The sequence below is a fragment of the Elephantulus edwardii genome, unplaced genomic scaffold (genome assembly GCF_000299155.1).
Source record: "Elephantulus edwardii isolate Elephantulus edwardi_28Jun2011 unplaced genomic scaffold, EleEdw1.0 scaffold00273, whole genome shotgun sequence".
NCBI lineage: Eukaryota > Metazoa > Chordata > Mammalia > Macroscelidea > Macroscelididae > Elephantulus > Elephantulus edwardii.
In genome coordinates this window covers 3,287,831-3,300,313 of record NW_006400023.1, presented here as the reverse complement: position 1 = coordinate 3,300,313, position 12,483 = coordinate 3,287,831, and the positions used below count along the sequence as shown (strand labels likewise).

The 12,483-nt window shown below is 37.0% G+C and overlaps 1 protein-coding gene across 2 annotated transcripts in view; it reads right to left on the bottom strand.

Moving 5' to 3' along the window:
• HORMAD1 (HORMA domain containing 1) overlaps window positions 1-5,160 on the bottom strand; it is a 52,002-nt gene extending 46,842 nt beyond the window's left edge. For both annotated transcript variants that reach the window (XM_006900127.1, XM_006900128.1), the window contains exons 1-4: window positions 5,128-5,160; window positions 3,828-3,972; window positions 845-908; window positions 389-425 (exon numbers count right to left, since the gene is read on the bottom strand). In XM_006900127.1, coding sequence (XP_006900189.1) covers window positions 389-425; window positions 845-908; window positions 3,828-3,972; window positions 5,128-5,160 — 279 coding nt within the window. The remainder of the gene's footprint in view (window positions 1-388; window positions 426-844; window positions 909-3,827; window positions 3,973-5,127) is intronic.
• Window positions 5,161-12,483: the final 7,323 nt, after the last annotated feature.

Genomic DNA, 12,483 nt, shown 5'->3' with positions numbered 1-12,483 from the left:
GACGGCACATAACAACAACAACAACAACATATTTAAAAAATTTTTTATTTTATATTGGTTTGCATACAAATTTCACAAATATTGTGTTTGATGCGATCCTTCACTCATAGTTTCATACAATCATTCCCATTCATTATGCTTTATAAAATTAATTTCCACTGAACCATGCTCACCATTACCCTGTCTTTCAAGATTCCAATCGTTCCCATTTCCTTTTTTCTCCTTCTCCGACTGTGTTAAGTTTTTAAAATATTCAAGTGTTCAGACATTTTAGTAATTTAGATTGGCCTCTTCACAAGCTAAATATTTTAAGGCAAGGTAATTGTTACTAGAAACTTAGGATGTAAACAGTAAAATACACACACATATAAATAAACATATGACTTACATATTTTTTCTGTAAAGCATCATAGCATCCTAGCATCCTAAAAAAAAAAAAATCAAGATTTTTAGACTGCATGTATTTCCAGATAATAAAGTTCTTTTTGCAAATATATGTATTATCTCATTACTAAATAGTGTAAGAATTTATTAAAATTATCTTATTAATCAAATCAAAACTATTAAAAGCTAATGTGGCAAAAGATATAAAATGTTGATGGGGAAGTATAAAATATCCAGCAGTTATTCATGCAGATCAATATAAGAAAATGGATCCTTCCAACATTATTTGTATAGAGATGGAAAAAAAAGAAAATGTAAATGTAAACATTCAAAGATCTAAAGTACTAGTGTCCAGTGTTAAAAGGGGAATCACTAAAATTAGGTTAAGCAATAAAAGATATATAAAGTACAAAAAAACCAGATACACTCTGACACAGTTTTAATATTTTTTTTTACTTACCACTTCACTAACTGTGTAGATCCTGGACAATTTTTATCTTCTTTCAGAATTTTGACACAAAGATCTAAACACAAAAATAGTGATATGCAGATAATCTCAAAACATAGTAGTTAAGCACAGTAACTAGAAATCTTAAATGAATACTCTTTTTCAGTTGCACTGTTTCTGTTATGTGCTACTTAAATCAAAACTGACTCATAGCTGATCTTCTATCAGGTTTTTAATGGCATGGGAAGAGACTGCCCATTTTTTTCCTCCCTCAGACAAGCTGTATGTTGTTAATTATTTTATTAATGGCAAAAAATTTCCAGATGACTGGTATATATAAAGGATGTATTTTGTTGTTGTTAGGTGCCATTGGATTGAGTACCATCCATAGCCACCCCATGAGCATCAGATCTGAACCCTGTCTTATCCTGTACCATTCTCACACTTCTGGACATATGAGAGCCCACTGGGTCAGACACTGTGTAAATCTACCTGGTCAAGGGTCTTCCTCTCTTTTCCCAACCCTCTGCCTTTCTGGGCATCATATCCCTCTCCAAAGATTATCCCCTCCTAGCAACATGCCCATAGTATGTGAGGTGAAGCTTTATCATCCTTGTGTCCAAATAGTACTCTGGTTGGAACCTCTCCAAGACAGTTTGTTCTTTTGGTAGTCCATGGGATGTTCAGTACTCTTCTCCAAGGCCACAGCTCAAAGGCATCAATTTTTCTTCTGTCTTATTCATTGTCCAGCTCTCAGATGCTTAGGAAGTGATTGGAAAGACCATGGCCCGAATTAGAAAAACCTTAGCCCTCAAGTTGACATTATTACTCCTCACTTTCCCAATGCAGTATGTCTCCTAATTTTCTGTTTGTTGGTACCATGAGTGTTGACTGTGGATCCAAGTGAAGATGAGATTGTTGACAGTTTCAATCTTTTCTCCATTTATCATGATGTTGCCTACTGGTCCAGTGGTTAAGAATCTCTGTTTTCTTTATGGTGAAATGCAATTTATATTGAAGGTTGTATTCTTTGATCTTCTGCAACAAGTGCTTCAAGTCCTTCTCACTTTTAGCAATCAAGATTGTAGCATGTGCATAACACAGGTTACTGATGAGTCTTCTTCCGATCCTGATGTCACATTCATAGAGTCCAGCTTCTTGAATAATTTGTCAGCATACAGACTGAATATGGTATGGAGAGAAAATACAACCCTGACACACTCCCTTCTTAATTTTAAACCATGTAGTGGTTCCCTTACTCTGTCTGCACAAAAGTCTCCTGGTCTAAGTAGAGGTTTTGTATGAGCACAATTAATGGCTCTGGGATTCCCATTCTTAATGTCAGTCACAACTTGTTATGGCTTTGTCAAATGCCTTTTGCATAGTTAATAAAGCATAAACAGACATTCTTCTGATATTCTTTACTTTCAGCCAGGATCCATCTGACATCAGCAATGATACCCCTGGTACCATGGCTTCTTTTAACTACTGCTTGAACTTCTGACAGTTCCCTATTTATTTACTGTTACAGCTATTTTTGAATGATCTTCAGCAGTATTATGCTTGCGTGTGATATTGTTATTGTCTGATAGCTTCTAAAAGGGTGTAGATAAATAATATTTTACTCTCATTGCAAAATGGCTTCATAATGATTAAGATATATATTGATGAGTACAAAAACATAATTTTAAAACTCTGTTGAATATATAAAATTGGATATGATCTTTTCATTCCATCATTATTCCATAATCTTAGAATATGGTTATGGAACCTAATCCTCAGAAGTTATTTTTTTAAATTTTTTAAAATTATTAATTTCAATGAAAATTTACAGAGACTTTGGATTTCCATTCATTCATTGTTACATTTTCCTCCCCTCCTAGAACACTACCCTCTTGGAAAAGTAAAAGAAAAATTCTTTCATTGTTTTACAATTCCTCCTCGCAGGTCCACTCCATTATACAACCTTCACTCTGGATTCCTGTCATGGCAAAAATACCTAATATTTTTCCCTCTTAAGCAGTTTTCTCCCTCATCTGTTTCAATGCAGTACACATTATTGAATCCATCCTTTTCAGTCTCCCCCAAGCCCTGATATCAGTCCTGTTTTACAACAGTGGCACCATGCAGTTTTTGTCCTTTTGTGACTGAGATACTTCACTCAGCATAATGTCCTCCAAGGTCATCCATTTTTAATAATATTGCATGAGTTCCTTATTTTTCAATGCAGCATAGTATTCCATTGTGTGACTATACCACAGCTTCTCTATTCATTCATTTGTTGATGGGCACTTAGGTTGTTTCTAACTCTTTGCTATTGTGAACAAAGCCGCAATAAACATGGGTGTGCATATATCTGCTTGGATGTCAGTTATGGTCTCTTTGGGGTATATTTCCAGTACTGGAATTGCTGGGTTAAGTAGTATTTCTATTTGCAACTTTTTTTAAAAATTTTTATTTTTTTGTGTGTACAGTAAAATCAGATCTGAGTGATACAGGAGGAGATTGTCCCTCCCTCTCCAGCAGAGCATTTGGTGGACTGGATTCAGACCCGGCACCTCTCAGATTGCAGTGCAGCTTCCCACCACTAGGCCACCAGAGCTCGCCTATTTGCAACTTTTTGAGAAAGCGCCATACTGCCTTCCACAGTGGTTGCACCATTTTACACTCCCACCAACGTTAAGGGTTCCAGTTTCTCCACAACCTAACCAGCATCTGTTGCTCACTGTTCTGTTAAATTTTGCTATTCTGACTGGGGTGAGATGACATCTCATAGTTGTTTTGATTTGCATCTCCCTTACAGCTAGGGATTTTGAACATTTCTTCATGTGCTTGTTAGCCACTAGAATGTCTTCTTCGGGGAAGTGTCTGTTCATATCCCGTGCCCATTTTTCTATTGGATTATTTACCTTTAACTTGCTGTGGTGTAATATAAACAAAAACTTAAAGCATAAATAAAAGCATCTAAAAATAAGGTTGAAAAATATTACCTTACCATCTAAATATCTTGTCCCATATGCACATTCTGGAAATATTCCTCTCAAATACGTGATACAGGATACTGAAACTGCTAAGAGCCTCTTTACTAACATCAGAGATTGCTGCTCAGTTGTTACTTTATTGGGAAACATCAATGAACTCTAAAATTAAAGAGAAATGAAAATATTTTATTGACATTAGAAGATTTTTGTTTTCCTGAACTTAAATCCAATTTTGTATAAAATCATGGTACTTTCCAGAAGAATACCCTTCACTAGTGATTAGTAATTTCCAAGAAGTAGGTGTGGCTTCTAAAATGTGGAGGTGTAAGGGAGCTCTGGCGGCCTAGTGGCAAGAAGCTGAACTGTATTCCCAGAGGTGAACGGTTTGAATCCACCAGATGTTCTGCTGGAGAAGGAGGGATAATCTCCTCCTTGTACCAGTCTGGTCGGATTTGATGGTACACGTACAAAAAAGGTTTTTTTAAAATAAAACGTGGGCGTGTTTTCTAGGGGAGCAGCCTAAAGTTAACGTGTGAAAAGTGCAATTCCATTGGATGTTTGTGAAAATAGAAAACACACTGAGAAAGAACATTGATTTTCTTTTTTGCCACTGGATAAGCTTTACACAGGTATGATCCTATGCAAAGACGGCAATTTTATCCTTGACTCTGAGGTATGGATATTAATTTACTAGGTATAGACTGCTCTGAATAATTATCACATTAAAGTAATAAAACCCAATTTCATTACTAGAGCGTACCCAACAACAGCAATATAGATACAATTTAAAACAGGGATTTAGTCCAAAGCATCAAACATACAATGTTGTTAGGTATCACTGAGCTGACTTTGACTCATAGTGATCTTATGAACAGATTTGAGTCTGGCCCTATATTGTGCCATCCTCAAGATCTCTGATATCCTCTAGTCTATTACAGACACCTTATTAATAAATTCATTTTGTTTAGGGTCCTCCTCTATTTCTCTGACCCTCCATCTTCCCATTATGTTTTTTGCCAAAGAATGGCCCCTCCTGACAACATGCGTGAGACAGTTTCACTGCCCTTGCCTTTACGGAGGACCTTAGTTGTACTTCCTCAAAGACAAACGTGTGTATTCTTTCAAAAGTCCAATAGAATTAATTCATTCTAAAGAAATTGCCAAACACCATTTCTCAAAACATACAGTTTTCTGCTCTTCTTAAACCCTCAGTTAACTCTAACTTTGAAATATAAAAGTAAAATACTTGAGAATATAAGAATAACAAAATTAATTAATGTAAAAATTCTTTGTAAACAATGAAGAGAGTCATACCAGGGAAGTTCTCTGTAACTGTGCAGTGGCCATCTTCTGTTATTTTCTTAAATTAAACCTTGTGACACAAATATGTTATTAACTTAGTTTTCTTCTTAACATTCTAGTTTACAAATCAGAATATTATGTGAATAAATTAAAATTTTTCCATAAATCAAATGGAATATTTTAAGGAGAGGTTCATATGGCTATACAACTATTTCAATTAACACCTTAATTGTAAACCACACGTATGCCACATATGAAAGATTAAGAACGAAATTTTCCCATTTAGAACTGTGTAAAACTCAGTGCTTTTTAAAAGGGCATAAACTTTCCTTTTTTCATTTTATAGGATTTAAGTACTAACAACATTTTGCCAGAAGATATTGAGTAATGAACAACTATCTTCTTCAATTCCTTTTAAAATAAGCTTTTAATAAATCCTTCTAAAAGGTATAGTTTGAGAAGACCTAAATCAGGTAAATCTCCTTCACCGAACTTTAGCAAGCTCCAGACAAAACATCTTTTTATAATGAGTAACAACCCTAAAGGACAACATAAAATATTTTTGTGTTTCTTAACTCTCTCACAGAATTTTGGTATTTTGATGTCTATGATCGCTAACAAGCGCACGACAAGGAGGGGGTTATATCGACGCAGGTTTCAACTATTTTAAACCCAAAGTTCTTTTTTTATTCTTACTCAAGCAGTGTAACTAGAAAAATTCAAAAAAGCACTAAACTTCCTAGAAGGGTCTATTTAAGGTAAATGTATAAATCTACTCTCGTGAGACCCGGACTAGATGCCAGCCTTGACCTATTCTGAAGAACCTCCTAAGAAAAGACTCTTCCTCAAAAGATTTTTTTTTTCTATGAAAAGTTAAAAAAACATAAAACTAATCAAGAAATGACAGGAACAGAGGTTAAAAAGCAAAGAATATTCCAGGTATGCAGTATAATTATTACGGAATGTGGAGGTGCCCGACTCCAGCGCCTAAGAAAGCAGCTCGAGGCGGCGCGGGCTTCCGCCGGCGCGCAGGCGCAGTTCTCAACGGTCGCCCGCGGGGGCGCCTCCGCATGCGTACGTTACGTCGTAACCTTTCCCGCCAAGAGTGGCGCAAAGCACGCTGGGAAGCCGAAGGCCCTGGGGGGTGGCGGGGGCGGCGAGGGGCCGGGGGATCACGTGTCAGCCCTGGCGAGAGGGTTGTCAATGTGAGAAAGTGAAGTAATTTCCTTTGCAAAACCTTCCAGACATGCAAAGCCTTCCAAAACCTTCCATCATTCCCTGGGCATCACTTTCCAGCGAGCACCAAACTATTCTCAGCAGACACTTAGTTTATCATAGTTATCAATCAGGTTATTACTAAACCTGCCACATGATTGCATTCCAACTTTAGTGTCCTATGTCTTAAAGAAACCTGTTGCTTTAGCAGCTTCCTATTATACATTACTACTCCTATTATGCAGGGTCAATACTGTTTCAGAGTTGGTTGTGACTCGTAATGACCCTCCTTGGGTTTTCAAGGCTATAAATCTTAACGGGAGGAGATGGCCCCATCTTTCTCTTGGGGAGCCATTGCTGGACACCAATTACCAGAGAAGAGATGGCATGGCTTTTTTAACTGCCAGGCACTCTAAGGATTATGCCTGCTAGCTCCGAATGGATAGCTTTAAAATAATTTAGAAATAAAACCAGTTTGAAGGTTGAGATTGTCTTAAGCTTTTTCTTTTACACACTTAGTTTTATAGTTAACTAAATTGCTTAAGTATGCAAACATATAATTATCCAAAACTTTGTATTACAAATTAGAAAACAGTCATCTCAAGTATGAAAATATTTCCTGAAGTCATTCAGTCAAATGAAAGAAGACTCGTGTTTCAGGGTCAGAAAATGTGGAAACGTTGTTCTAATAGTTATTTTGCCTTTTATTTCACTTACATTTATAGTTTATAAAGATTATTTCATATTCAGTGTCTCATTCTTTACTAACAGGAATCTGTGAGAAAAACGGAGCAGGTATTACACCTATATTAGAGATGAGAAAAAAAGTATCAAAGTTGACTTTCCAACATCACAACTAATTTTCGTGTAGGAAGAGGGTAGCATCTATGCTACATTGCCTAGTAATGTCATATTAAGTTTATAGTATAGTGTTGCCTATTCAATATTCTGAGTCATTAACCACTATAGGAAAAGTGGATAAAACCCATTCATCAGTGTATCATAATAGAATCACTAACTACTGATCTAACCAACTATATCAATATGTATGAGAAAACTCTGGCAATGTAGTCCTTAGAGAGTTGTGCTGCTAACCGGAAGCACTGGTTTGACTCCACCAGCAGCTGTGAGGGAGGAAGATGGGCAGTATCCTAGCAGGTGATTTACAGCCTCCAAACCAACTGAAAAAATCAGCTTTAAATTGCTTCAAACTTGACTACAATGAGTGAATTTATTATTATGAGGATGAGGTTGGAGAAATGGGTAGTACTCATGCAAAAGAATGAAAATTTCAACCACTGGAATAATAAGTCTATAGATACCATCCATTTCATTTGTGAATATTTTCCATTTGTCTGTATTGACCAAACGTATAATCAAGATACATTAATTTGGTAGCTGGAATGCAAAAGTTGGAAACAAGAAGGAAGGAATGATGATTGGAAAGTATATTCTTGGTGACTTATATGATGCTAGAAATCAAGTTACCGAATTTGTATAATGATTTTTTCATAAAAAAATACTTTAAAAGAACTCAAAAGGTGACATTAGACACGAACCTCACCTGATGGACTGCAAAGGAATTAGATTGACTACATCTGTGCAAAGAATTGTTGGAGCAATGGATTTTTAAAATTTTTGTTTGTTTCTGGAGCATTTATTATTTTTTTTCCAAGAGTGGGGTGAGGTGGCAGTGGCTCCGATGTGTACCATATGAAGCATACTCAGCATTGACAAGCTCATTTTTCATCCGCAGTTCACAGAGCTCTCTCACTGGGGCAGGGAGCACCCAGGGCGTGGTATAGAACACCGACTCACCCACATTTCAGACCCTTTCATTTGCCCATCCTTTGACCCTCCACTCATCAAATTGTGCAACCCTGTGATTAAGCCCCTTTCTCCCACTGCTCGCTGCCCAACCTCACCCCTCTGATCCCCTACCAGCCACCTTGAATCTTCATAACATGTTCTACAATAATGGTCTTTGTCCTTATGGGACTGAGATAATTTACTCAGCATAATGCTCTCCAGCCCCTCTCAAGTTTGGTAGTAATTACAAACTCATTGCTCCTGTGTGCGAATGTACCATAATTTCTCAATCCATTCCATTGTGGATGGACATTTAAGCTATTCCCTGTTCTTGCTATGGGGAATAACGCTGCTATGAATATAGATGTACAAGTTTCTGTTTATGCCTCAGTTCTCATTTTCTCAGGGTATATTTTAAGCAGTGGGTCATATGGAATTTCTATGTTTAGCTTTTTGAGGAAATGCCAAACTGCCTTCCTGAGGGGTTGTACCATTTCACAATCCCACCAACAATGTGTAAGAGTTTCTGGAGCAGTTGAATATTGGCAGTTAATACCAGGTGAGGTGTTGACTGTGGAACAGACCATCAATTACTCATGTGCAAATTCAAATTGAAGCTGAAGAAAATGTAACAATTGCACAAGTACCAAAATCCAGTCTTGACTTTATCTCACCTGAATTAAAAAAATAAATCATCTCAAGAATGGGTTTGAAGCACTGAACACTAAATGATTGAAAACCAGATGAGCAGTGGGATGACATCAAAGATATCATCCATGAAGAGAGAAAAAGGACATTACAAAGACAGAGGTGAAAGAAAAACATCTAAACGGATATCAGGAGAGACAATAAAAATTGCATTAGAGCATCAAGAAGCCAGGACAAAGGGAAGAGATACTGAGGTAAAAGAGATGAATAGATTTCAAAAAGAAAACAAAATATTATATTGAAATGTGCAAAGAGCTTGAGTTAGAGACTAAAAAGGAAAAAATTCACTCAGCATTTCTCAAGCTGAAAGAACTGAAAAACAACTTCTAGGCTTGAGTTGCAATATTGAGAGATATATGGGTAAAATCTTGAATGATTCAAAAACATCAAAAAAGATTGGAGGAATACACAGAGCACTGTACTGAAATTAATTAGTCAACATGGGAAATTTTCAGGAAGTACCATATAGACAAGAGTCAAGAGAATAACAGAAGAGGTTCAACTTGTGTTGAAGGTATTAGAAAAAATAAGGCTCCAGGAACTGATGGCATATCTATTGACAAATTTCAACTAACAGATGCAATCCTGGATGTGCTCACCAGTCTACACCAAGGAATTTGGAGGATATCTGCCTGGCCCACTGACTGGAAGAGATCCCTATCTGTTCCTGTTTTTAAGAAATGTGATCCAACAGAATGCTGGAAATTATTTATATCACATGCAAGCACAAAATTGTGGAAGATCATTAAAAACATTACTAGAACAGTACATATACAGAGAACTGCTAGACGTTCAGCCAGGGTTTAGAAGAGACTGTGGCACCATGGATATTGCTGATGTCAGATGAAACCTGGCCGAAAGCAGAGAATACCAGAAGAATGTCTATCTGTGTTTTACTGACTACGTAAAGGCATTTGACTGTGTGGATAATAACAAACTATGGCTAACATTGAGAAGACTAGAACCCTAGAACTTCTAATTGTGCTTATATGAAATTTATATATAGAATAAGAAGCTATTATCCAAATAGAGCAAGGGAACACTGCATGCTTTAAAATCAGGAAAGATGTGCATCCAGGAAGTATCCTATCTCCATATTTATTCAGTCTGTATGTTGAACAAATAATTCATGGAGCTGGACTCTATGAAAAGGAATGTGGCATCAGGACGGGAGGAAGATTCATCAACAGCTGTGGTATGCAGGTGACAAAACCTTGTTTACTCAAAGTGAGGAGGACTTAAACACTTGCTGCAGAAGGTCGAGGATTTATAGCCTTCAATATGGATTACATCTCAACATCAAGAAAACAAAGGTCCTCATCTCTGGGCCAATAGGCAACATGATGATTAATGGAGAAAGAATTGAAGTTGTCAATGATATCATCTTGCTTGTAAAGACAATCAAAACCCTTAGTACAAGCAGTCAGGAGCTCAGGAAACATATTGCACTGGAAAAGTCAGGGACCTCTCAAAAATGCTGAAGAGCAATAAGGTCCATGTGAAGACTCAAGTGCACCTTATTCTATGCAGTTTTTTCAATCACTTGCTATACATCTGAGATCTGGACAATGAATAAGGTTAGTAGAAGAAAAATTGACACCTTTTAACTGTGGTGTTGGAGAATATTATTCAGAGTGCCAAAAGAACACATATATCTTGGAGAAAGCGCAGCCAGGGTGTTCCTTGGAAGCAAAGATGACCAGATGACCATGCCTTTCATATTTTGGACATGTTGCTAAAATAGGCTCTTCCTTGAAAAGGGATATCATGCTTAGAAAGGTGGAGGGTCAGTGAAAGAACAGAAGACCTCCAAAGAGATGGATTCAATCACACAGTGATTGCAGCGGTGAACTCAAGTGTGTTAGAGATGATGAGGATGGCACAAGATAGGACTAGGTTCATATCTGTTGGTCTCTGAGTCATACTTGTGTTGATAGCACCTAACATGACAACAATGATACTATTAAATTGATATGGAAAAAAATTTTATTTTGTTTTTTAGAAATATGGAAATAAATAATGAAAAATTTGAATATACATTTAAAATAATTGAAGAAATAAATGGAGCTGAATTTACTGGGAAAGTCAACTAAAATTGACATTGTTGATTGTTTTGTTAAGGGGAAGGACAACAGCTACTGATTTTTGATAACTGTTTTCTACTACTCGTTGATTTTTAAATTCTGTGCATGTATCACTTTGATAAAAAACATTTAAAAAAACCGTACAGCCAGTCATAAGGTTACAGATTTTAAAGGATTAGTTGGTCTACTCATTTTGGTTAAATTCTGTGCTGTTTTTATTCAGTGCCTTTAGAGTTGATTCTCTGACTCATAGTGGCTTCAGGGGCAGAGTAGAATTGCTCTTTTGCTGTTATTGTTTGCCACTGAGTTGAAACCAACTCATAGCTGACCCTCCTGTGGGTTTCAGAGACAGTAAATCTTAAGGGTGGAGTTGCCCACCCTCCCAAAGAACAGCTGGTGGATTCCAGTCCCAGCTATTGAGACTGCAGTGCAGTTTCTTATCACTAGGCTCCCAGAATTCTACACAAGCACTACCAAAATTTAAATATCTCTATATTTTTATAGACACATTTTTATGTTTCCTTTATAAAATAAATGTGAAGAGAGATGCCAGCCTAAGGACAAAGGTGTGCTTGATCCAAGCCATGTCCTTTTCAATTGCTTGCTATGCACCCAAAAGTTGGACAGGGACTAAGGATGAGAGAAGAAGAATCAATGCCTTTAAGTTGTGGTGCTGGAGAAGAGTATTGAATATCCTGAAGACTGAGAAGAGGACAAATAAGTCTGTCTGGGAGAAAGTGAAACTAGGGTGGTTTTTAGAGGCAAGGATGGTGAAACTTCATCTCACATGCTTTGGGCATCTTATAAGGAGAGACCAGTCTTTGGAGAAGGACATCATACTAGGAAAGGTGGAAGGTCAGTGTGAGAAAGGAAGATTCTCAATGAGATGGGTTGACACAGTGTCTGTAGCAAGAGGTCAAGTGTGTCAGATGGTGAGTAGCTTAGGATCAGGAAAGATTTAGAGCTATTGTTCATAGGTCACTATGAGTGGTAGTTGACTCGACAGCACAGAGCAACAATATACTGTTGTTTTCCATGGACTTCATGAATTCAAAGGAATTTTTTAATTTTGGCATAATGGAAAGACTTGTAATGTCATATATAAAGACCAAGTTTTCATGCTCTTGTTTATAATCTTTGTGATCCTGGAAAGTTATTTATTTTTTAGAATCTGTTTCTCATTTCTAAAATGGAGCATACTAAGGTGTAGCATATGTCGCCTATTGTTGTGTTAGGTGCCATTGCTTGGACTTTGACTCATAGCAACCCTGCGAACCACAGATCTGAACTTGGCCCTCTCCTGTACCATCTTCACCATCTGTGCAAGCTCAAGCCCTTTGTTACACTCACTGTGTCAATTTGTCTTGTTGAAGGCCTTCCTCACTTTCGTTGACTCTCCACCTTTTGCATCAAGATGTCTTTCCAAAGACTGGTTCCTCCTGACAACATACCCAAATTATGTGAGATGAAGTTTCACAATCCTTGCTTCTAAGGAGCATTCTGGTTGCATTTCCTCCAAAATTGTTGTTATGTGCTGTCAAGTCACCTGGGA